General features: G+C 44.7%; 2 protein-coding genes across 32 annotated transcripts in view; both read left to right on the forward strand.

Moving 5' to 3' along the window:
- Positions 1-26,086, forward strand: part of LOC143354555 (uncharacterized) — a 112,952-nt gene that overhangs the window by 26,960 nt on the left and 59,906 nt on the right. Inside the window, exons 7-8 of one of the 31 annotated variants that reach the window (XM_076788762.1) lie at positions 22,977-23,204; positions 23,991-24,286. The exons of 18 other annotated variants lie outside the window; for them this stretch is intronic. In XM_076788762.1, the coding sequence (XP_076644877.1) occupies positions 22,977-23,204; positions 23,991-24,271 (509 nt within the window). In that variant the 3' untranslated portion in view covers positions 24,272-24,286. Of the gene's footprint in view, positions 1-1,434; positions 3,071-3,273; positions 4,285-5,673; positions 5,698-7,131; positions 7,567-10,371; positions 11,424-11,811; positions 12,182-15,110; positions 15,580-17,565; positions 17,937-22,976; positions 23,205-23,990; positions 24,287-25,201; positions 25,483-26,086 lie in introns of those variants that run through there. 12 more of the 31 variants (XM_076788761.1, XM_076788758.1, XM_076788760.1 and 9 more) reach the window with 12 other exon arrangements.
- On the forward strand, positions 18,915-20,566 carry LOC143354573 (longitudinals lacking protein, isoforms A/B/D/L-like). Its single transcript, XM_076788814.1, has 2 exons — positions 18,915-19,028; positions 20,218-20,566. The coding sequence occupies exon 2, from the start codon at positions 20,232-20,234 to the stop codon at positions 20,535-20,537; it is 306 nt and encodes a 101-aa protein (XP_076644929.1). The 5' UTR covers positions 18,915-19,028; positions 20,218-20,231; the 3' UTR covers positions 20,538-20,566.

Consider the following 26,086-nt stretch of genomic DNA (forward strand, 5'->3'; position numbering starts at 1 on the left):
TCTCAAACATACTTTCCAACACCGACAATACGCCGATCAAACATACATTTAAGTTCAAGTGCAATGTAAAGTTAGTACTTCCGTGTGATCAAAGTACTCGTTCTCATTTCGTTTTGTTTCAATGTCTTACGATCGTGATAAACAATTTATGTTTTTACTTACATTTTTATATACATTTTTATTAATTTTTATATATTTTTATATATTTTTATATAGACAGAGAGAGTTTTATTTCAGTATAAGTGTAACGTAAAGTTAGTATTTTCGCATGATTAAGTACTTGATCTCATTTTGTTTTGCTCCAATGACTTGCGATCGTGATAAACAATTTGTGTTCATATATATACATATATGTATATATAGAGAGTCTCGTGCCAAAGCGACGAATAGATTTCTGTTGAAAAATCGGGTATTTTATTTAAGTGTAACGTAAAGTTAGCATTTTCGCATGATTAAGTACGTTTATATATTTTATTTATATATACATATCGTTTCGTTGCAACGCTACGAAAGTATAACTTAAAGTTAGTATCATGCACACGTTCCTATTTAGTTTTGTTTCAATGGCTTGCAATTGTGCTAAACAATTTCTGTTTTATATATATTCTCGTTGCAACGCGACAGAATAGATTTTTGGTGAAAAATATGTTGTTTTATTTTTCTGTTCTTGTAAGTCTTCATTTTGATTACACCACGAATCTGTCATCACTACGTTCAATAAAAATATTTCAATCACATTTCGTGTCTTGTGCACCAGTGTTTCATTTATCGATGCGATTCAATGGCGAGAAATCCTCAGAAAGTTGACCAGTGTTTTGAAAAAAGTATTCGAACGTTTAGCTAACATTGTATCCAGGTACAGAGTGTAAAGAAATTGTCGTGACTACATACAGCGTGTTTCTACACCCTCGGTTTGGCGGAAACCGATGTAAAAATGGTGCCTCGAAATTCTCCTTGACCTTGAATCTCAAGGTGAAAAGGTCATCAATTCGTTTCTTTAATCGTGTTCTGCTCGTCGCAAGGATAGAAAATGCTTCAAAACTGAATCGTTCTGTTAAAAGATCATTTCCGATAAAGTTTATTCGTTGTCAAAATGATTTTATTTATATTATATTTTCGATATATTTCACGCGCAAAGTAACAGTTTCATCGGTAGCGCGCTCTATTAACTCCATCCGACCGAGGAACGAAACTGTAATATAAATAAAATCAGTTTGATAACGGAGAAAACTTGATCAGAAGTGAGAGGAACTTGCTAAGAGAGGCGTGCGAATAATTTTGAGAAAGGGTTAGGTCGGCGATACAGGAAAAAATGACTCGAATTGCGGGGAGCGTAGGATACCGGGCCGCGAGAGCCTGGAATCTGTGAGATCGAGTAACGCAAGCAAGGGTCACCACGACGCGGCTCTGATAGACGGTTTGATCATGTTGCAGAGATCGGGCAACGAGACTCGGCCGCACTCGAATCCCAGGATGAAACGCGTAGCTACAGCTGCAAGTGTTGCGGGAAGAGTTTCACCAGTGCCAGCTTTTTGCAGGCCCACTGGAACTACCGGTGCTATTTGAACCCCGAGTCGCAGCTGTACAAAACCGGAAAAGTCAGTCGGTTCGCGTGCACCGTTTGCGGCGCGAATTACTCGCGGCAGAACGACCTGATGTGGCACGTGCGCCACGAGTGCGGAAAGCTGCAGAGATGCACGCACTGCGGCAAAACTTTCCTCCACCGAACCAGCCTCTACAACCACAAGACCCGTTACTGTCCGTTTCGACGAATAGTCGACAAGCTGACAGTCAAGGGGAACGATCTCGCGTCCTCGCTGAAGATCGATGCTTCCATGAAGAACGAAATTGTTTTGGACCCTATTGACTTTTAATTTTCTCTCTCTCTCTCTCTCTCCCCTCCCCCAGTATTTCTGATCGTCGCTTCTTTGTTGCGCGGACCAAGGATGTTGCTTCTCGGTATATTGAGACTTCGTTCAGATTTCCTTTTTTAATCGCTGATGGACATTCTATCGCTCTATCGCACTATCGCCCGTGGTCGAAACCAACATGTACCGTACCACAGGATATGTAATATATAAAGGCGAACCGAGATATCGGACTGCAATATTCGGTATGGTTTCAGATCGATTGAACAAACGTGGGTAAAGAATGTTACATACGAGACTTATGTTATTTTGTATAGATACAAAATTCCCCCGTGTTAAAAGTATATGCTCGACATTTGAAATGTTGAAGTTTATGAGGTTATAAGAGCATGTTATATATACATATATGTATATACAGGGTGGGGCATTTAAAACAGCTCGTCCGATTAACTCGCTTGCTTTTGAAAGTGGAAGGAAATGAGGCAGAACTGACTTACCTGGCATCGTCCTAAATTTTTTATGGATGGTGGGAATCAAGGCGATACGAAGGTCAACTCTGTTTTCTTTTTCTTTTTTTTTTAAACGGTAATCATCGAAGTATTCGACGAGTGCTTGGTGACAATTTATTTTCTATTGCAGGTGACCTTGTCATTGTATTCGTCTCGACGCAATCAGAATGTAAATAAGAAACCATATCGTTCCATTTAAAGAAACAGAGTTGACCTTCATGTTCCGTTTGAGGCCTCCACCTATAAAAAAAAATTAGTAATATCAGTATTATGCATTTTCTTCCATCTTGAAAAGCACTCGAGTTATTCGGGTGACTTGTTTCAAATGTCCCACCCTGTACATACCCTGTAATATATAATATATATATAATATATGTATATTATATTATATATATAATAATAATTACGAGAACTGTTATCCAGTAGAGCTTTTTTCTGAATCAACTTTACTGTTTTGTGATGAGAAGTTTTGAGACTTGTGTGATCATTTTTATTAGCAATCTAAATACGTCTAAGTATTTAAGCAATACCAACGCACAGACCTAAAATCACGTATTCCGTTGCATTCAGCCTTTACCGCTACTTCTTACCAATCTAATCAATAATATTCGCGTACGATACATAATCTGCACAACCTTCGAATAATCTTGTAGCTTTTGTACACATTTGAATAAACATTTTTTTACAAGATGAGATTCAGCATCCCCTTCTTCACCGCATCGGCACAGCTCGACGGAAAAATGTTTAAACGAACACGGACAATCCTAGATTCTCGCAAAAACAAAAACAAAAAAAAAAGAAACAAAAACAAAAAGCGCCAGCGTCGTCTGAATGCTAAGAGAAACGGCGCCTCCGTTGTACCGTATTTAATTTGATGTTTTTGACCGGTGTTTCAGGAGTGGTGAACGATTTTCTGGACGCGGAACAACCGAAACGGAAATACATATGCGAGTTCTGCCACAAGCCGTTCACGCACTCCAGGTTTCTGAACAAGCACCGTAATAACAATTGCTACTTTAATCCGCATTCGATGTTTTCCAAGACGAAGGAGTCCAGGCCGTACATCTGTGTCCTGTGCGGAGCCAGTTACAGTAAACAGTCGTCCCTGAGGTCTCACATACGGTTCGACTGCGGGAAAACGCAGAAGTGTAACTGGTGCAACAAAACGTTTTTGCACAGCAGCAGCCTTCGCAAGCACAGGGTGCGCTGCTATCTGATTAAAAACGACTAGGCCAACTAGTGCTGTTATCACGCGAACCTATCTATAATCCGTTCAAAAATTGTTCCGCGGGATAATCGAAAGTTTCATCGAGTTTCTTCCAGGGATTCGAACCCTAATCCTAACCCGTAGCTGGTTCACCGAGGCCTAACCGAACAGAGCGATTCTCAAGGTTCTAAGGAGAACGGGTTACTGATGGAGAGAAAGCCAGAAAGATTAATTTTAAAGATACTTTACCGTTACCTAAGCTTTAGTTCCCTATACCATAGGAATTATTTTTCGCAAGAAACCTCGATAAACATTCTGTCTTACTGCCATTCTAGCATAATAATATGTATTATCTAATTATTAATGTTTTTCTTATTTGAAAGTTTATCTGTAGTTTCCTTAATTTTATTTTATAAAGTGGGATGATACGGCTATTGGCGAACCACCCGTTATGATAAATAAAGGAGCGATAACTTTAAAATATCTTTAAAATTAACCTATTTTCTATTTTTATTTTGTTGTATAATATTTTCGTAACGGACACCCACGCCTAACCGGGTTAACCCGCTACGGGTCAGGGTTCGAATCCCTGGTTCCTTCGTCGCCGATATAATGCGAAGCGCGTCACAGTAAATGTATTATAGAGCATGCACAGAAGGCGAGTCTGAATGTATAGAAATAAAGGTACTATTGGACGCCATCCATTCCCGTTCTTCACCAGCCCCTCGCAATCCCTGTCATTGTCTCATGCACGAATTAATATTGATGAAAATGTGGATGGTTCGTCGCTCGAACACCGTGTAAATCGGAGGACACTTTCTCCAGTCCCTTCTCTCGTTTACGGGGTTCGTGCTCGAAATCCATTTGCGGATCGTACCCATCTTTCTGCGCTCCGAATCAACTATTTTGCATATCAAATTCACCCTTTCGCAACTCAAGCTGCTTTACCAAGTTGTTTTCCCGAGCAACGTCAACAAATAAATATCGTAAACATTTTATTGCATGTGCGTAACGATTGCGGATTTTTACGGAAAACAAAAATTGTTCGCATCGATCGTTACGAAGAGGAGCTGCTTGGGAATATTTTTCTTTCTTTAATCATTTTAATTGGTCGGAATTCATGTGTTTACAGTCTTCATTTCTTTTAATCGTTTCGAATTACAGCTACTCATTCGTGTCTTAAATCCATTAAGTCCGCGGTCTAGAAATAATACTTAAATATGGAATAAGATAAAATGACATGAAATTAACATAAAATTTAACTTAAATATTTACGCATACGCACCCATACACATTCATCTGCTATAATGGTTCTCCTGGGGTAATTTTAAGTACACATTCCTGCAACAATTATGGCATTATTTGCACTATAATATCCGCGATGATCCACTAAACATGTTATTAATTTCCTTCAAACCGAAATAACATTCCATCTTGCTGTTGTGATTGTATACGCATCGGAAAATCGTAGAGGTGAGAAACCTTGACAAGCGGATGACATATAAAAATGCTTCATTTCGGAACTGACGGCCCTCTTATACGTATACGATGCTCGCTCATACACTGTCTTCCGACTATCGGAGTCGGCAGATCGCCAAAGGACGCCTTTGGCGGCTGCCGCCTTACGACGCGACGCGGTCGGCGATCCTTTGATCGGCAACTATGTTGTGCCGATCATGCACGTGCGTATCCCTACAAAATATATACACACTCGTAAAATAAATAAAAACTTCTGTCTTTCTCTGAAAAATTATAAATGGCAAAGTGGTTGCAATCACTGCAAGCGTAAAACAAATTATAGTGCAAGAATTGTTTTCATCATTGCAGAATATGGTAATAAAATCAGAAAAAAAAAGAAAAACGATCTAGCTTCACTTTCGAGTCGTCTACGAGACGAATTTGATTTGTAAAACGTTGAATTTGATTTGCAAAAAGTACAGAAAGGTGAACACGATCTCGAAAAGGGTTAATCCGGAGCGGAAAACCTGTATGCCCGATAATAGATCCGCAACGATAAGAACGAGCGCGTGTTCTTCGGGTTTTTCTCGGGCGAACGCGACTGATCAATTGCTGGTTAATAATGTTGCAGAGCAATTAGCGGACGACACGAAAAGAAAGTACAATTGCAAATACTGTGGCAAGGGTTTCACCCTGTCCGGCCACTTGAGGAGTCACCAGAAGACCTTCTGCTATTGGAATCCTCGGTCGACCTGCCACCAGTTGCAAAAGAGCAGACCGTACTCCTGCGGTCAGTGCGGTGCCTGTTATTCGAAACAGTCCCACCTGATCTTCCACGTGAGGCACGACTGCGGCAGGACGCAGAAGTGTCCTGTTTGCGGGAAAACGTTCCTCCACAGCAGCAGCCTACGGAAACACCGGCAACGACCCCCTTGTAGCTTTCCGACCCGCTAAAACGATCCTATTGCGCACGTAAGAACCAGCTGGCCACCGCAAACGGCGGCCATTTTCTGTCCGGTCTAACACTCGGAAGAGGAAGGACCGTTCTACGGACTGGGTACATTGATTTCATTCAAACACTACGTTCGATAACACGCACAACGGTCATTGTCAAACCGATTCACTTCTATCAACGTCACTTTTCGGCAACCGATCAAACGAGGTCAAACGAGTTATGATTGTTACATTGCAAACCGGCGTTCGGTGAAATTTTTTCAACGTCGACCAGCTTGTTAGCGCCATTGTTTCTTTCGCAGAAAAAAATGTTGGGAATTGAATAAAAATACATATACATATTTATCTGGAATCAGGACCAAGATGTATCCCTTCCTCTCCTACTCTTCCGAGTCGAGAACATCACCACGCGAACCCTCTTTCGAACCGTCATTAGAATCGATTCGACATCGTAACACATTTTACATTCATGGATTTTTCTTCTTTTCTGTCTAACAAATACCAGCCAAGGGGAAACATATTAAACGATTTAACCCCTTGTCCTATGAGCAAAGTCACTCGAGCTATTTAGTTATCGTATACGCCTTATGATACGTGTGTATGTCGCGAGCCACGAGCATGACTGGTGTTGTTTGCGTTCGGTGCGAACGAAGCACCACGAGTCCGGCTCGTGTTTTTTATTTTCGAACGGAATTTCTTACCGCGAGTATCGTGGGTTAAGGGGTTAATATTCATTCACCGACATAGCATCGTTTAGTTCGTTCTCTGATCTGCTGTTTGGTATTTCAGATTCCATCTTCACGTTATCCGCGCGGGGACACCCATCGAAACATGCTCGCCAAGATTACACACCGTCCATGGAATCACGAAACACGCGCCTCCACGAAGCATTCGTTCCATCAACGTGTACTAACCTAAGCGTCGATAATAAAAGAAAAGTAACCGACACGAGGTTTCCAGTTTCTTTTCCTTCTCGATCATACGATTATTCCCTCGCGACTCGAAACGTCTAGAACGGGGCATCATCTCGGGTTCTTGGGGTGGCCTCTGATTTGTGTTTGTCTTTTGTTCGTCCGCGCGCGCGCACGCTATCACTCGGATCCGATGAAAAAGACTGTATCTCTTGTTGTTTCAGCAGTTGCGAGAAAACGAGTGACCCGTTCGTGTAGCCGGAGCGAAGCGATACGCGCCAGAAATACGAGTCCCGTGATCGCATCGAGCCGCTGGGTAACTTCGAGTCCGGTACCTGGAACGTCTGCAGCGCACCTGGATGACATGTTGCCGCTGATCGCTCGACGAGGTAGACGCGGTCCGAGAAGAAGCAACGGTAACCGACACAGGTTGGCCAGCGATGATAGCAACGAGAGCGAACCGCCTCGGCGGATCAATCCGCGCAGATCGTCCAGCAGTTCCTCGACGAGCTGCGACTGGTTAGACTCGAAGAACACGAAACCGTACAAGTCTATATACACCTGCATGCACTGCGACAAGGACTGCCACCAGCCGAACACACTGGCCAGACATATGAAGAACAACTGCGCGAAGAATCCGAAGTCCGCCTACAATATAGGTAACGCCAAGTATCCGTTCAAATGCGAATGCGGTCGCCGGTTCAACCAGAAAAAAATGTTGACCTACCACGTGAGACACGAGTGCCAGAAATCGGTCATCTGCGGGATTTGCAACAAAATCCTGGTTGGACACACGCTCGAGAAGCGACATTTGAAGCGCTGCGCGGCAAAACAGCGATACGAAAAGTTACAATTCGGCATAGCAACAACAACGCCCTCGGAGACCCATATAATTTCCTCGGACTCTTCCGAGCATAGCGACTAAGTTACTCTTTTTCAAAATATACTCTTCTCGCGTTTAATACTGTTTTCTTAAATTTTCGAATGCATTTGAGCGTCCAATCTGACACACTCACAAGCGCCATCGAAAGTATTATGCAGGGTGTTCAGCGACAGGTGGAAGAAAGTTTAAGGGATGATTCTTGAAGTGAAGGTGTAAACAGAAATTACAATTTTTCTTCCCCCCCCCCCCCAGAGCAATTAACGCTTGAACTTCTGAGCATGTGCAGTGACTAACAACGTGTCCCATTATAAAAATAACGGAGCCACATGTAGTTAGATTTTGATATTTATTCAATATATTCCTACGAACGCATTTTTATCATTTTACGGCCGATCTTTAATTTAGAGTTAGAGCTTTTTTCAAACTTTTTTCAAGTTTTAAAGTTGAGCGAATTTGTACGAATTTGTTGAACGAATTGAACGAATTCCTAATGTTAAAACTTGGACTTTTGGCATTTTCTCGTCAATATCGACGGGATTACATAAAGAAAAGTCCTAAATTTGTGGTCCCTTAAGTTAATGTTTAATCAACTTTACGATTAATCAGAAGTTGCAATTTCAGTTTCAGTTTCAGTTTGAGTTCGAAAGTTTTTATTTTAACGCGAGCGTCGTCTGGGCGGATGTTTTGCTATTTTCTAAGTTTAAAAATCAATTTTCGTAAAGAATAACTTCTCTTTCACCTATCGTTGAACACGATATATTTTAGTAGCTATTTCTCTTAAGTATCATATAATGTTACGATTATTTACGTTTCAACCATTACGGTGATAATTTTATATTTTTTGAATCAAATGTTTGCTTTTTGTACTTTCCCAATGTGAAATTCATTGTTTCGTGTAATACCAGCTACTATTCAAACGAAACTGAAGTATTGATTGTATATTTGTTCCGAGCGTAAAGATATACAATAAAGTATTCTGCGATATCACAGTTTGTTGTTCCTCCGACGGTACCGAATCTTCAGCAAGTTTCTGTTTCGTACAAAATCCTTTTCGAAGAAGCTGAACATCATCGGGGACACCGGGGTTTGTTCGAAGAACTCGGTATGACAAATTCGTACTTTACGATAGCAAAGCATTGTAATTCGACGATTAGACGTCTGCTATCCAGCATAAGGTCCTCTTTGTTTTTCCTCTCGAATTAGGGTATTCGGAACTAGCATCGAAAACATCGTCTCTTGCCTGGTGCAACGATATAAAGATAAGCATATATTCTGTAATCGTATGGCTCCAATTAAACGCTATAAAACCCAAGTATTTCCACAAAAATGTTCATTCGGTCAAAAGCACGCCGAGTTCCGCAAATGTTTTCGAAGTTGATTAAGCCGAAAGATTATTGTAATCCGAACATGTACACAAATGCTTGGTAATAACCAAATATTTTCTCAGTTTGTTGGAACCATGTGTACCGTGCGAATGACGAACAATAAAATCGAATCGCAGTAGTTCGTACCACAGATAAGCGTTAGATGCGTTTAGGTATTGATTAACGATTGGTTGCGTTCCGTGGATAGCGTGCATGAGTCGGTTGAACGTCGCGATCGCTGCGTTTCTATTTCTGTTCTCGGGTTAGGAAAGGTGAAGGTGTAAAAGTGACAGCGTGAACGGAGAAGAAGTACTTTAACAGAATTTGGTGGCTATCGTTTTGTGATCGTTGAACATGGACCGGACTCGAACTTGACGCGTAGTTTGTCGGAGAGCCTTGCTTTATCACTTCTTTTAGCTTGCGTGAAGGGATCCAAGGTACCAATGGTCACGGAAACCTTCGAATACCTATGCAGAGTCGCAACAAATACAACTATTGCTTGCTACTTAAAGAATATTAATTTCTAGACCCATCGATCCTCTTCCACCGATCTTAAAAGGGGGGCTTCTCCCGTAACCGTAGCGCAGACAAGCGATTTTTAGGAATTTCTTTTTGAACAACTATCGGATATATGGGAGAGGCCTTTTTAATTTATTGTATTGAACCGTTTAAATAGATTGAAACACAAGAGACATTTTTTAAACATTGCATGCTTTATGCTGGGAATGAACCTATTTTGAAAGAAGAACATGAAAAGTTGGAAAAGCCCAGAAGAAAATTTACACCGTTCAACAAAATATCATAAATAAACAGTAAAATGTTTGTTTACCGACTAGTTTAGTTATCGTGTATGCCAGTTTGTGTCCCATATGTCCAATAGTTATATTGAAAAAAATTGTTAAAAACCAGTTGTTTTCGCTGCGGTTACGCGAGAAGCCCCCCTTAATGTAGATTAATACTAATCCGCTCAGACCCGGCACTTGCGCGTTCGGTGTCTGTGCGGATGGTAGAAATTGAGCTTTAACGGGCCCAACGGGTCAAACTTGAGACACAAAAGACCTCAGAATGCCCAATCCAACCCGTGAGCACCGGATCACCCATTCACGAACCCGAAGTAGCTCTCTTCGCCATTAGATGATCGAAGCATGGATGAGAATTGTCCGTCGGTGATGGTCAGTGGTGACTAACTGCCAACAAAAATTCGATTCTTTTTCTAGATTCGATGTACGGCCGGATACACTATCGGCGGGACGTTGTAGCCGGCGGTTCCATGCAGCCGGAAGTGTTCCAGGCGAGGGGCGAAGATGACGCGACCAAGGACGAGACGTACATGTACATGGAACACGGTGCGTGCCGTCGGGAACCAATACCCTCCCAGCTAAGGAATATCTGGCCGGACACCGATCTCGTTCGCAGTGCCGTTCAAACTGTCACACCCAGGAAAAAGTTTTATTGCCCGAGATGTAACAGCGGTTACACCAGGCTGTCCGACATGAAGACCCACTGTCATTTCCAGTGCGGCAAGGAGCCGCGTTACCAGTGCCCCTACTGCACCAAAAAGGCGAAATTTTCCTCGAACATGTACGTCCACGTCCGTAGAATGCACAAGGACCAGAAGTTACAGATCATCGACCTGTACAAACAGCTGTCGAGAAGTCGCCATTAAAATCCCGTCCAATATTAACTGGACGAGTTCACACCGAACGGAAACAGAGAGGAAAAGCATCGTTGAGAAAAAGAAGATCGCCCGCGCCAGCGATACGTATCTTAAGTTTATTTAGGGCAGTGCTGTTCAGCAAGCTTTGCATACAGCGTCGCCAGATCAGGAGAATCGGCTCGAATTCAGGGGAATACAGTTACCCCCTCTCTGCCAGTACCGGATTGGTCACGCGTCAGTGTGACGCAAGCACGACAGAGTGGGAGGCAAGTCTTAATCTGGCGACTCTGCATAGATCGGGACGAAGTTACCGACTAGTGACGTCATTTGAGTTTAAAGCGGAGTGGCGGAAAGATTTGTCTCATTGCCAATCGATCGATGATCATTCTATTTCGCTCAATCTCGATATAATCTGCCGTCGACCGCTGTCACCGTCTTCGACGAACAACGACAATTAGTTCGTCGGACACGTGTATCGTTGCCCGAGAAGGCGTGGCTTGTTGTGCACGGAGAAGAAAAATACGCTGCCCGTACGGGCGATAGCTGAAACAGCAGCGATTTAGCATCTTGGAAGTACCATTAGAGCTTTGTACGACTCTGACTTACTTCGCACCGTCAGATCACGTTTCTTCGTCTAAAGCTAGCAGAAGGATTTTTGTAATGGAGACGAAGGTCAATTTATCTTGTTAGACACGACCCGAAATAATAAAGAGATTTTGATGCAGCTCTCGCCGCCTCCGAAACGTCACGCCCACCCAACCCCATCACTTTTTCTCCCACGTACAGTTTGCGTCCGTTTTTTACTTGGCATGACCTTCGTTTTATCACGATTCACGGTGGGTTCGAGTTCTCAGGTCTCTCTAGCGGGCGACACTTTCTGCCCCTAGAACGCAACCAGAATGTCACACACGAAGCATCTCCGGATCCTTTTGCATTTAAGTAATCATTTCGTCGTTCTTGCCCGAGCACGTTTCACTGATTATCGATTTAATGTTTGCAGGCTTGAAACGGTTTACCGGGTCCAGACTGTTGCTGACCGCGGGATATCGCCGAAGATTTTACAGGACTTTCGCGCCCCAGGTGATCGACAGTGTCGACATCAAGTATCCTTGCGGCAATTGCAACAGTGTTTTCAGGCAGAAACGAAGCCTGCACACGCACATCAGATACGAATGCGGACAACCGCCGCGATTCAAGTGTCCCTATTGCGACCTGCGCTCGAAGAAGACCTCGAACATACAGAAGCACATCCGTCGTAAACACCAAGGCAGCGTGGTCTACGTAGAGGACATCTCGTTTCAACTGCCAGGATACCTATCGAACATGATCTAAACCCGTGGACAAGTGTGCCCATTTTTAAGACAATTCTAATAAAAAACAGATTACGATGCAGATTACGTTACTCATCGTTGCAGTCGCAATACGTTGCAAGAAAAACAGCAACTTCTGTCACCTTCATTTTGGTATTTTTGTTCACTGCTACCGTAGCGCTACACGTAATTGTTTATACTTTATAGAATTTGATTCTTCAGTATTTTTCTGAATCCGTTTTCACTTATTTTATCCATAATTTCTTGCATTGATTTCTTTTTTTCTTTATTTAAAAGTAATCGTAACTTTGATCACACCGTCTTGTATTTCGTCGATTTTACCCGAACAATGGAGATGTTTCGATGAATATCAAATTATATAAAATCGATGAACATTATTGTGAAGAGGTAAAGGAAGAATAATATTTGTTTATTTCTTCTGTCCTACAACTGTAAAGGAATAAATACATTGATCGGATGTCAGCGCTGTTCAGAACAAGGTTTTATTTAAACATGAAAATCTCCAGAAAGCTCCAGCACGTACCACGGGATTTTTATACTAAAACAATACCGGTATAAACTACTTTATGTGTCAAAACTACTTCTTGATTGTGTCAAGTATGCCTGTAAACAATTTCAAAGAAACTGGTCCAGTAGTTTTTCAGATATGACCGTTTTGAAAGACCGTCTCATAAACATGGTTGCCACCCCACTTCTGTTGGATATTTTTCAACGAAAGTTTAGTATGTTGTAGACAAAAGTGCGACACAACTTATGTACTAAATGTTTTTTTTTTTAATACAACCATTTGTTGAAATGAAAAAAATTCTCAAGGCCCTTTTTGTCAGGATTGCATAAAATCCGCAGTCCAGCGATCAGCTTCCAGATATTCCATCGGTCGCACGGGTCGGTCGGTGTAATTCTTCTGACACGTACGTTTTCGTTTTCAGGTATCAGATTGGCTCGAGACGGGTGCGAGCCGTCGTCTTCGAGTGCGATTCGCTCGTGGAAGGAAATCTCTGACCGGGCTGCGTACACCACGAGACTCGTCGTTTGTCGTCGAATGTACTTTCGAGCTTTCTTGATTGTTGTGCGAATAAAGATAGTGTCTGAAAGGGAAGTTGCATGTCTGGTCCACCCCCCGTGTGCTCCTTAACATCGACTAACATCCGACCACTTCGCGTGTAATCTTACTTCCGAAAGTCTCGGCCGCGTAGGTTGTCAAGAGGATTTTCCTCGGGCGTAACCAACGATATTTATGCTTTCAGTTTCCAGATGTCTCATGATGGGTAGCGCGCAGTACATCAGTCGAATGTTTTCCTGTCCGAATTGCCCGGGCGTCTTTACCAAAAAGAAAGGCCTCAGAGAGCATATGATCTACCAATGCGGTCAGCCACCGAGATATCAATGTCCGTATTGTAACCATTGCACCAGGTTGATATCGAATCTGTACAAACACGTGCGACGGAGGCACCGCGGGGAAGCGGTCTGGTGCATCGATCTAAGACGCGAGGAAGAGAAGCTCTAGTACTCCGTACACTCGGTTATCGCCAACCTTTGTCACGATACTGCTAACAACGAGGAGGACCAAGGAGATTCAAATAAATTTCTTTTTACACAAATGCTCGCCACTTCTTCTCTTCTCCATCCGTTCGCGTCGCGTCTTCCGGCTTTCTCTCTTCTTGGGACGCGAGCCCACCACTGTCGCGATCGTTTCTTTTGTTTCCAGACCTGCAGCCGTCTCTCCACCATGCGCACCAACTCGTTCGAAACGTCAAGTTCCCGAATCGTATCGGCACGTTCGAACGAAAGAACACAACCTGCAGAAACACCTGAAGCGCGCTCGGTTCGCTGCAAGCACAGACCGAAGAAAGCGTCGCCGCTGCATCCGTTTAGGGCAATCTCGCTCAACAAGCCTTGCGGCCCTTGCCCGCCAACAGGCATGTTGAGCAGCTCCGAAGTTAGGGTGTTCCGTTTGTGCGCCAAGAAGTATTTCGTATTTACGTTAGGGACTCGTGGACCTAGCTTTAGAGTAATTTATGGCGATGTTGTCCAAGGTAAAACGCGTTCCCAACTTGTTTATTTCATTGTCACGGAGAGCTTTTGCGAGGAAGATTTGGCTCGAGTTCCGTCACCAGATTTCAGGAGGAGGAATAATATTTTTTGGGTTAAAAGTTTGAGAGACACCTGTAGAGTTTATTTTTCGTTGTGTCGGAGAAGCAGGGAATGATCGAATAAATGAAATTAAATAGGACGGTGAGCAGCTCCCAAGTGATCTTCGTTAAAATATAGTGTAAATAAGTGGAGGGAAAGCAGGCACGCGATAAGGGTCAATGGTTGCCGGGCGAATTTGTACAGAGCCGAAATAAAGCGTTGATCCTAATCTGCCGACGCGAATGCTGTAGTCCAGATGGTATTATTATTCCTCACTGCTTTTGCGATCCTATCTTCCATATTCGTTCACAAATCGTTAAACAGCGATTTCACCCGTCACTTGGTCTTTCGCTCACCGAACCGAACAGTATTCTCCTGCTATATGACATCCATTCTAACGAGAGCCTTCGACGAAGTTCATTTTTCGAGAACTAAAATATCTCGATTTGAACCGAGCGTGTGACTATTTTTAGGCGTATTTTTATTTTTGTTACCAACGGGTAGCAGAAAATCAAATATATTTAACCGATAGACGGCGGATTTTATGCATTCGGAAGAAATTGGTAAAACATAAGCGCAAGATCGAAATAATTTAAAAGTACCTATTATACGACGAGCGGAGAATTGTTCATAAATATCCGCAGTCTAGTCGTGAACAGATGAAAACATTGCAGAGTTTGTAATTCGATTGCGTTCTTTCTAGTTCCCATTGGCTACAGGTAGAGATAACGTCTGTTCACGCGAACGTATACCAAGAGAATACTGTGACACAGCTAGCTGGAACGTTGGTAGGTGAATGGCGGTACTCTGACGAGTTACAACGATTTTCTTGCAGATCTGCAACACCTGGGCGGCTTCAAGATACCGTGTGCTATGCTAGCGCGTATCCAAGAGCTACAGGACCGGAACGGTGACAGATTCCTCTGTCCGAAGTGTCCGAGCAGCTTCAACCGAAAGAACAATCTCTACTCGCACCTGAAGTTCGAGTGCGGCCAACTGCCGAGATTCGGCTGTCCGTACTGCAGCTACACCTCGAAGAAATCGTCGAACATTCGGGCGCACGTTCGCAGGAAACATTACGGCTACACAGTCAGTGTGATCGACGTGTCGCAAAACAGCTACGCATCGTCCGTCGAAGATCTCAACACCACGAAGATAAAACAGGCATTATAATCCTTCCGCCCGCGGCAACGTCTGCTCGCGTTCCGATCCTTTGTCGAGGCTAGTAGATCGGTGTAGAGCATACTCGAACAGTATTCGGTTGATCGTTGTTGTGCACGCGCATTATGGACGTTCCCCACACGCGATTTCGTCTTTCACTTTTGGTTGGATTCAATAAAACAATCAGCTGTTAGTACATCAGTAAAACACATCCTTTATTTCATCCTGCTCGGAAGATCCCTCAGTCCATCGGAAAAACTCGCCGAAAAAACAAAAAAAAAAAAAAAATTCAAATTACTCTCTCGCGTATCCCGTCCCAACAATTGGACACGCTTCGGATCGACATGGAAGAAGGTTTGACCGCAAGGTTTACTCGTCAGCTTCGATTCTTATAGTCCTTCTAGCCTGTCTGTTTACCGGAGAGATACGCAGGGAATACGAAACCGTCTGACATGGGTGTCGTGTGCTTGATTCTGTTGCAGGATTGAATTACTGCGTCTACGCAGGCGTATCTTCCCAGAATTACGTGCTACAACACGGGACGGCCGGTGTCCCGATGGTTACACCCACAGATACCTCGAGAACGATCGCCCGGAAGTTCCCTTGCTCGAATTGCACCAGCGTCTTCAGCAGGAAGGGCGGTTTGACCTACCATCAGAAGTTCGAGTGCGGTCAGAAGCCGCGTTTCAACTGTCCTTACTGCACCTATCGGGCTAGACACATTTCGAACGCGCGCCGTCACGTACGCAAGTGTCATCCCGGAAGAGAGGTGTACACCGTCGATCTCTGCCAGTTGATGCAGAACGTTTGAAACCGACCCGGAAAAACGGCTCCGTTCCAACCCCGAAGAGACGCGCTTCGTGCCGCAAGACTGCCAAACCCTACAACGGAAGATTCCCAACTCCGAACGCGCGATGGGACACGGAGGCGTTGTGCCTTCTCTCCCGTCTCTCCCTCGAAGAAGAAGGATCGTTCGTGGCATCGGGAAGAACGGTTAGACACCGATATTTCTCTGGCGGAAGACTGCTCGAATCGTACGATCGGTCTGGCTCAGAGTCGCCAGATCAGGCCAATCGAGGGGAATACAGTAACCCCCTCTCTCTTTTCGAGTAGAAGGGGAACAAGTCTTAATCTGGCGACTCTGGTCTGGCCGTATTTTCATCGGCTCGCTGAGAACAGCTTTCAAGAGGAGTTTCTATTTATCTTTTTTTCATTTAGAAATCTTCTGATTTTTCTTCTAAACAAAATATCGAACAAGTGTTTACACATGTACGACTAATTGCATCGTGTAACACGATATTGTACGATTAGGACAATCTTCCCCGATGCGCAATGTCTTGTCCGTGTCTCGTGCAACTTGAACAACAATTTTCTTTCTTTCCAGGCTTTCAAAGTCTATCTCCGATCGTGCTCGGTCGACGGCAGCCATAACGGAAGGAGTTCGCGACGAGCGTGTCAGAACACGCAATTCGAAGACCACAGTGCCAAACAGCGCCTCCGTTCCCCAAGAATCGCATTCGATTCCTTGTTCTCGCGTATTTCGACTGATCCGAACTTAATTTATCCTTCGTACAAATAAAAGAAAAGAACAGAGGAAGAAGAAGAAGAAGAAAAATTTCGAGATTTCTGTACAGTTACCGTTAATCGTTGTTCCCGCGTCACGCGGATCGATAGTGTCTTACCGATATGTTAATTCCTAGCAGAATTGTTCGTGGTTATCAGGACGTAGGTCTGTAGACGTTACAGCTCCGACATTTTCATCGTCCATCGAATGTACGAAGAGAATTCCTGTACTTGACAGTCGAGACAGATCTGCTTTTTAAATATACCAAGTTCAATCCACGTGCTCTCAGAATTACGCTTATTCACGACGAAATAAAATCCTCTCTCTCTCCCTCTCTCTCTCTCTCTCTCTCTCTCTCTCTCTCTCTCTCTCTCTCTCTTTCTCCCTCTTCCATTCACGAATGTTTCTTTTTCTTTTTTCTCTTTCCGATCAGGTGACCGACCGTCAACCGGATTAAGGCATGTCACGGCGAGAAAGTACGAAATCGAATAGTAGAACGAATCAACGTCGAAACGACTCTTTCGCTGCCGTGTTTGACGAAACGTTCCTCTCGTTTCTGTTTCAGAATTTCCCCAGCCAGGTGAGTTGATATGTGGCGCGCCTGTCGCCAGGAAGCGTCAAAGTTCCCGGAAAACGTTGGTTCCCGAGGACGGCGAGAGACAGAAGTTCCCCTGTCCCTCCTGTCCCAGCGTCTTCAGTCATAAGAACAATCTCTATTACCACTCGAAATTCGAGTGCGGACAGTTGCCGCGGTTCAGATGCCCTTACTGCGCTCACAGGACCAGACACGTGTCCAACGTGCGTGCTCACGTGCGCAGAAGGCATCCTGGCAACGATGTGTACGCCATCGATGTCTGCAAACTGATCGACAATAAAGAGGAAGATTTCGCGGCTGCCGCTAATCAAGACTACTTGCGCTGAGCGTGCTCGGAGAATCGCCGTCTTCGGACCAGCCGGGCTTTTCATCCCGGAAGTCTTTCAAGAAGTCTTTGTCGATGGCTATTTCATCGATATCGATCAAGTGTATCCGTGCAATGAAACGGCCTCATCGTACGATAATACTCCGGGAAATCTTTCTTTATATTTGCGAGTCTGATCGAAGTTAACGACTCTGGTCCCAGCAGTGTTGCCGGGTTAAAACTTGTCCACCGCTTTCCCCTTCCCCTTCTTCGACTTTATTCCCCTAATTTCTGGCGGCAAGCATCCCCACGCTTCCGGACTAATCCGGTTATGGCAGAGAGAGGGTAACCTTTTCTGCCCTCGTTTCCCCTGATCCGACAACTCCGGTACGAAGAGGTATTTCGATTCGTTAGACGTTTGCAGAATTTTGTAAGAAAACACAGCCGTGGAATAAACGAGTTTAGCGTAAGTTCCTCGACGGACGTGTAAACTTAATGTATTTACGTGGAGGTAACTCGGAAACTTTTTTTCCAGGATTTTGAAGATTATAATCGAGATTGGTGTTTGTAACGGAGATCTTGTAATAAACGTGACCGGTAACTGTACGCGGATCGCTATTGCTGTCGTAAAACATGAATTTCTCTTAATGTAACCCGCCCCCCTGAAAAGAAAAGAGAGGGAACTAACGCGTTGTTCACCAGGAATATTATTAACGAACAATCCGACGACAAACACGATCCGACGGAATTAACCGTATCATCGTCTGCATTTTCCAGAGAAGCTACCGAATTACGTCGACAGTTACGGATGGAATCCGATAGGCGGTGTCCGTAATATGGCTCGTCCCGAACCGTGTCCGAAGCACATCTGCCCAAAGTGCGGCAGATCGTTCAACTGGCGCTACAATCTTCAGCATCATTTGAAGTACGCTTGCGGGCAATCGCCGCGATTCAACTGTCCGTATTGCCCTTACAGGACCAAGCACACGTCGAACGTGCGAGCCCACGTGCGCAGAAAGCATCCCAACAAGGAGGTCTACGTCATCGATCTGGTCACCGTCTCCCAATAGTAACGAGACGTACCATGTATCCGGCGGAAATACAGAAACGATCCTTGAATAAAATGAAGGTCTTCCTGAATTCGTCCTTTCGATGAGAAACCACTTTTGCGTGCATGTTCCCGAAAATACGTTCCGCGTCCTCCAGAGTAGCCAGAAAATAGACGATTTCAAGCCCGATACGTAATTTTAAGCGGGAGGCGTACATGTTGGGTTGGAACGAAAGTTCGTAGCGGTTTTCGATTAAAATTCAAAGTTCAAATCCAGAAAATAAGTCACATATTGCTTCTGTTCTACCACTTTTCGCCATTTTTCAGGTTGCTTGACTCTGAACCTTTGAATTGTATTTGAAAAAACGGCACGAACAACCCAATATACAGTCCAGTCCAATTGTTTATTCCTGGTCTACTCCCTTTTGTTGCTCCCCATACTCTACGTTAGCTACGATGTAACTTGCATGTATAGGAGAAAGAATTGTGCAGGTTTGTCTACTGGCTATTAAGAAAATCATAATCATCGATCTCAGGCTTTTCAATTAATTTTCTTGTTCCTCGATCCAACGATATTTCGATTCAAAATTATCTCTATAAAAAATTCATTCTCAATGAACTTCCACCAACGGATTTCTATTTTACTCTCTCTCTCTCTCTCTCTCTCTCTCTCTCTCTCTCTCTCTCTCTCTCTCTCTCTCTCTCTCTCTCTCTCTCTCTCTCTCTCTCTCTCTCTCTCTCTCTCTCTCTCTCTCTCTCTCTCTCTCTCTCTCTCTCTCTCTCTCTCTCTCTCTCTTTAAATGTACACTTCCAGACAAAATGGCAGCACACGATAATTTTCTTTTAAGCAATAATTTCAGAGCAGGTCGTTAGGTCGTATGAAGTCTAAAAATTTGTTGAATTCCGGTTCAAGTCTACTTTTCAACAATTTATCAAGAAATTCTCAACCGTTGGGTTTCGAAAAGACTATTAGAAAATAGCCGGTAGGTAGTAACAATAAAATTTGGATTCCTCGACGCAGGAATGGGTAAGAACGGGCTAATTAGGCGAATTCGAGTCGCAGAAAAGTGCTGTCTGGGAGTGTTCACAGTTTCAACTATGATCGATTTTCGAAATATTTTCTGATCAAACGATATTATCTCCGACGTGCTATAAATGTCGACTCGACTTTGGACCATCCTGCACAAGCTTCCGCTGTGCTCTTCTCATTTCACGCCAGATGTACCGTAAACGCCTAAACGAATGAACGAACGACTTATGTTTTTTTCAGAAACATCGTACCTAATGGCGCCTCATAGGTCGAAGACTGCTTACTGGCTGTATCCGGAGAGCGGCCCGCTGCCGAAGACGAACGATCAGCGGGTGCAGAGATTCCCCTGCGGGAACTGTCGCAGCGTCTTTAGCAGGAAATACAACCTCCAGTATCATTTGAAGTTCGAGTGCGGACAGTCGCCGAGATTTAATTGTCCTTATTGCGTGTACAGGACCAGGCATCCGTCGAACGTGCGAGCCCACGTTCGCAGGATTCATCCTGGGAACGCTGTTTACGTGGTGGACATAAGAAAAGCGGAAGTCCCGCAACCTTTCTAACCGAATCTCTCCGAAATTCGGAAGATACTAGGTTCTCGATCTAACGACCGACGAAGGGTGACGAAATGCCCTCTTCTCGGAAGGCCCGTCGGAGAGACTTAGTTTTTCCTCGGTAACGCGTAAGATAACGGCGCAAGCCTCTGTCGCGCACTTGTTTATCGTTCATCGACCAATTGTACGCAAATCGCGCAGCCATACGACGACAGTGCTTCTTAGCCTTTAAGAACGAAAGAAAACGCGTGAACTTCCTTCGGCAAAAAAAAAAAGAAAAAAAGAAAAAAGAAAGAAAGAAAGAAAGAAAGAGAAAAGAAAAGATATCACACCACACCACACCACGTCATCTCGCTTTTCCTGTTTGTCATCCTCATCCTTGCTCTTGGAGAATGTCTCACGCTCAGCTACTGTTTCTCTGCGATAGCCCGAGAGCCGTTGATTAACGAATCAACCGAACGGGTCACGTGCCGATTAATCGATTATTTATGGCGGGCGGAGAGCTGCACGACGCCGCGTCGCGCCGGTCGCCAGTTGTGAGTTCTCGTTGGACCGCGCGACTACCTGTACCCTAAGCGGAAGAGGGTCGCGTGCACGGACGCCGAAAGTTATTCTGTCGACCTTTCTGTTCGCAGGTGTTCACCAACCGGTAATGCACTCGTCGTGTTACCCAACGGGACAGCGTTGCGCCTACGACGTTGCGCATAGCAACGAGCCGAGGAAGAGTTATCCTTGTCACAAGTGCGGTAACGTTTTCACGCGTAAGAACAATTTGTACAATCACCTCAAGTTCCAGTGCGGACAGTTGCCGAGGTTCAACTGTCCTTACTGCTCGTACCGGACAAGGCATTCCTCCAACGTTCGGTCCCACGTGCGCAGGATGCATCCTGGACAGAGAGTGTTCGTATTGGATGTCAGGGGCGAACAGGAGTGTCAACAACAATGGGCATCTTGAGCGAGAACCAGGACGTCCTTTGTAAAATCTAGAGTTTAGGCTTCTACCGTCGGCGGCAACCTTAACCGGACTACCTTTCACTCTAGGATTCAATAAATTTACCTCCTCGGTGTTAAAAACTAATAACTGTATTAGAATTGGACCGAGCGACTTGAATTTTCTTTTTTCTTTTCGAGATGTTAGTTTACTAGGTATGAATTATTATTGCCGGAAATTGCGAAGAAAAAAAGATCCAAGCAAGCTGTACACGTGCACAAAGTTTCATAAAAATAGATCGAGATTGCCGTGTGCTATAGATAATTAAATATGGCAAAACTCGTGAGAAACTGCGATTTTTGCGCATGTATGTAGCTTATTTAGATCTTGGAAATTTAATCTCTTCTACGCAATTCCGACCGACGGTAATTTTCAATGAATTTCTTTTACCTATTAAACTTCTAACATTTCCAAAAAGAAAACTCAAGTCGTTTGAATCTTAGAAAAATTAATTCTTTTTTGAAGGGTGTCCATTTAATTTTAACCCCGATTGTACGTCGTCGATTTACGACTTTAGATCCTGAATTCTAGATTCGATCTGATCACGCAGCCGATATCCGACAATGAAAAAAATACAGCAATGCCTCCCTATAAAAAGCTTTCCGTTAAAAGCTCTAGCGTTTATGGGTCTTCCCCTCATTATTATTAGGTTGTTGCGTACGGAATTTCCGATTTTTAACGATCAGAGCAAGCACCGTTATAATCGATGTCAACGCATTACAAGTTTCTTGGTTATTGAATGGTTAATGTACCAAAACGGTTTCGAACATTTGCAGTCTAAAATTGGATATTTCAGACGCAACAACCTAACGACAGTTGTCCTATTCTAATCCCGCTATTTCTTTCAGTTTATATTCATAAACGATGACGGAAGAAACGAGCGAAATGGAACGATATTTTTAAGTATGAAAATTATACAGCCACGTGTGTGCAGCTACCGAGGTATCGCTATAATGGGACACCGCTCGTCCCTAAATGCTCGGTCCACAGCGAGCTAAATAGGCAGGCATTGTTAATTCTCGAAGCTGCAAGATGTATCCGACAATTGCTCGTTCGGCAGATTGTTCCCGAGATAAGCAACGTAGTTAGGATTGTCTCGAACGAATTACGAGTTGCTCTAGGATGATTAACTTGTACAGGATATGTAATACAGATGATATTTTATTATTAAACGTGACTTGTGAATAAACATTGCGCATTTGTACATCCGTCGTAAGATTAATTTGACGATAAAACGAATCGAGCGGGGTGGATGGGAGGAGTGGGGCGGGGAGGGAAGGGATCTTATCCCGATCTGTCGTTATTCCGTGTATCCTTGCTGTGATTCCGTTCTGTCCGAATCGGTAGATATTCGTCGTTCTTTGGGGATCAGTTGGACTCGATTCGGCCACGTAGATCGTTGTCAAGCGCACCAGCCAAATGTAAACCGACAATCAGCCAGACCCGTTTCGTTCCAGATACAGTCCCGTTCGCCGTGTTCGGGTTCAACATCGGTATCGGAGGCAGCCACGTCCAAACGATCGGAAAGCTTTGGCCCCAAACACCGCTCCGTAGCTTAGACAATAGCTTTAGGACGAAGAAGTTCCCGTGTCCGAATTGCACCTGTGCTTACAGCCAGAAGTACTCGCTGAACCGACACCTGACCTACGAGTGCGGCCAGGAGCCACGGTTCAAGTGTCCCCACTGTGAGTATCGGTGCAAGAAGTCCGCGAACGTTTACGAGCACGTTCGAAGAAGGCACAAGGACTGTAAGGTGTACGCGATCGATATCCTGAAAGCTACCCGGCAGGAGCACACCTGATCACCTGCTCGGGGGATCAATCGAGTGACACGATCCTAAGTTTTGCATTCCGAAGCTTCGTTCCGGCTGAACATTCTTCCCCGTCCACGGGCAACCGATCTTGTACACCGAGAGGAAGAAAACCGAGTTTTCTTCCGATATAAGACGATGCCTCGGGACCGGCTTTCGACGTATTGCGGACGAGGGGTGCGCGCCTATCACGGGGCAGCGTTTCACTTTAATGGAAGAAGAGAAACATCGTCGTCTTGTATCGAAAGAAAACTGTATCCCCCGCCACGGAAGCGAGTGCGTAGCCATCGACACGTTTTTGCTCAGGATATCTCTCGCCGGTAGTGTACACGATAAAGAGTTCGCTGGTTCTACGTATTTATTGTTCTCGAAATGTTTTATTAATTTGTGTTGATTGGCTGGATGTCGTCATCGTTCTCTCTCTCTCTCTCTCTCTCTCTCTCTCTCTCTCTCTCTCTCATTGTACTCGCTCCAGAAGACTGTCAATAAAATGTTCAGTTTGCTGTTACTGTGTTACATCAGGCTCTCTGTCACACCCGGAACCGATCCCTAGGTGTTGGTCCCGTTTTCCCCGTGTTGTTATAGTTGGTTGCAAACGTACGTTTCACTGCTGGTACAGATGACGTGCTTCAGTTTCAGGCATCGATATCTTCTTTTGCAGGTGTCGAATCGTCGCAAACGCTTCGTCATCCTACGGGAGTCGAACTGTGGCCCGGCGGCCCTTCGAACGGGACGCTCTTCAGCTGCACGAACTCTTGCGGCAGCACGTTCGGTCGTTACCGTTCTCTGATCGACCACGTGCGGTACGAATGCCGTCGTTATCGCCGCTTCAAATGTCCCGTTTGCGAGTACTGCTCGCGATACAAGTCCGACGTTTATAGGCATATGCGTAACAAGCATAAGGGTTACGACGTTTATTGCATCGACACCGGAGACAACTAACGTGGTGCGACCTCTGTACTAGAGACGAATTTTAATAAAAACCAGACCGAGAACTCTCATCTTGTCACACCATCCACCACCAATTCCATCGATGTGTTAGCCGTTGTTAGAGTTGGTTGCGAAATTCAATTTCAGTGTTGACATCGACGACATATCCTTCTGTTCAGGCATTGATCTTCTTTTGCAGGCGTCGAATCATCGCAAACGCTTCGTGATCCTAGGAGAATCCAACTGTGGACCGGCGACGCGTCGAACAGGGAGAGCTTCGGCTGTACGAACTCGTGCGGAAGCTCGTTCGCTCATTACCGTTCTCTGATCAAGCACATGCGGTACGAATGCCGCCATAATCGCCGCTTCAAATGTCCGGTTTGCGAGTACTGCTCGCGATACACGTCCGACGTTTACAGGCACGTGCGTAGGAAGCACAAGGAGTGCGACGTTTGTTGCATCGACACCGGCGACAACTAACGGTGCGCCCTCTGTACTTCGGACGAATTTTAATAAAAACCAGACCAAGAACTCTCATCTTGTCACCATCCACCAATTTCCATCGACGCGTAGCTTCTCGTGTATTTGTTTTCGTGAAATTGTACGTCCGATTGTTGAATTGTTTGTCCGATTTTGTTAAATTGTCCGTCCGGTTAGACATTGGTACGTTCCTTCCCCGGTTGAATCTTACAGACACCAAAATTCCGAATCGAAATCTCTCATGGTCAAGCGGGAAAAGTGGGAAACTCTTTTATGTTAATTTCCCGGATTCTCGGCGTTACTTTGTTTTTTGTTCTTTCTCGAAACGATCGTGTACGCGCACAGTTCCGAGCGTGCTCGATGGATCTGCGAAGTATAGCGAATTTTTTTCCGGGAAACAGGGGAAGAGGGGAGTCCTTGGTTGATCCATCGTTTGACCAGAGCGTTTCTCTTCTTTTCCAGGCGTTGAATTATACTTCGGCCAAGACTCGGCCAGCTACGCGGTATCCTCGAAGAGGTTCTCCTGTCCGAATAACTGCGGCACCTCGTTCAATCACAAGTGCAGCATGAAGAGGCACATGAAATCGGTGTGTCCCCAAGAACCGCGATACAGGTGTTCACAGTGCGACTATCGATCCGTGAGAATCGTGGACATCTACAGGCACACGAGGAACAACCATCGCGGATACCCGGTCGGCTACCTGTACATCAAACCTTCCTTACAGTGAATAAAACGGAGTCGATCGAGAAGTATGCAAATATTCATCGAACAATGCCGGGTCTGCGTGTAATCCGTGTATTCGATATCTCGACGATATCTCTTGATCGAGCGTGTGCGAATCGTTTGCATCGTCGTGAATCGTTGTTTAATTTTTCATGCGCTCAATTTTTATCGTTGATCAGATTTGTAGGTCACCATTCTAGGTTCGCAGGGCTGTCGACGAATCTGCAATTGAAACGAGGTTGCACGTTCCTCTTCGGTCGGTTTTGTGTTGCTTCAGCGAACGTTCGAAGGCTCTACTAACCATAGACAATTTGTTCTGTCGTTTGCAGGGAACCCGATGACGGATCAAGTCCAAACGTTCACCGCCGGTGGTCATCCGTGCCCGACGTGCGATCGCACCTTCAAGAGGAAGAATAGTCTGAGCAGACACCTGTTGTACGCCTGCGGACAGAATCCGCGGTTCAAGTGTCCTTACTGTTGGTACCGATGCAAGCTCCGCAGCAACGTCTACAGACACGTCCGGACCACCCATAAGAAGCGCGAGGTTTTCGCCATGGACGTCGTCAGGCACTGCGTCAATAAGCCGAAGTGAAGCTTGCCCGTGAATCATCCAACGACGAGTC

This window comes from Halictus rubicundus, chromosome 5, assembly GCF_050948215.1.
Source record: "Halictus rubicundus isolate RS-2024b chromosome 5, iyHalRubi1_principal, whole genome shotgun sequence".
NCBI lineage: Eukaryota > Metazoa > Arthropoda > Insecta > Hymenoptera > Halictidae > Halictus > Halictus rubicundus.

Coding starts and splice junctions, on each gene's coding strand:
- LOC143354573 (XM_076788814.1), top strand. CDS start 20,232: ATGGCGCCTCATAGGTCGAAGACTGCTTACTGGCTGTATCCGGAGAGC.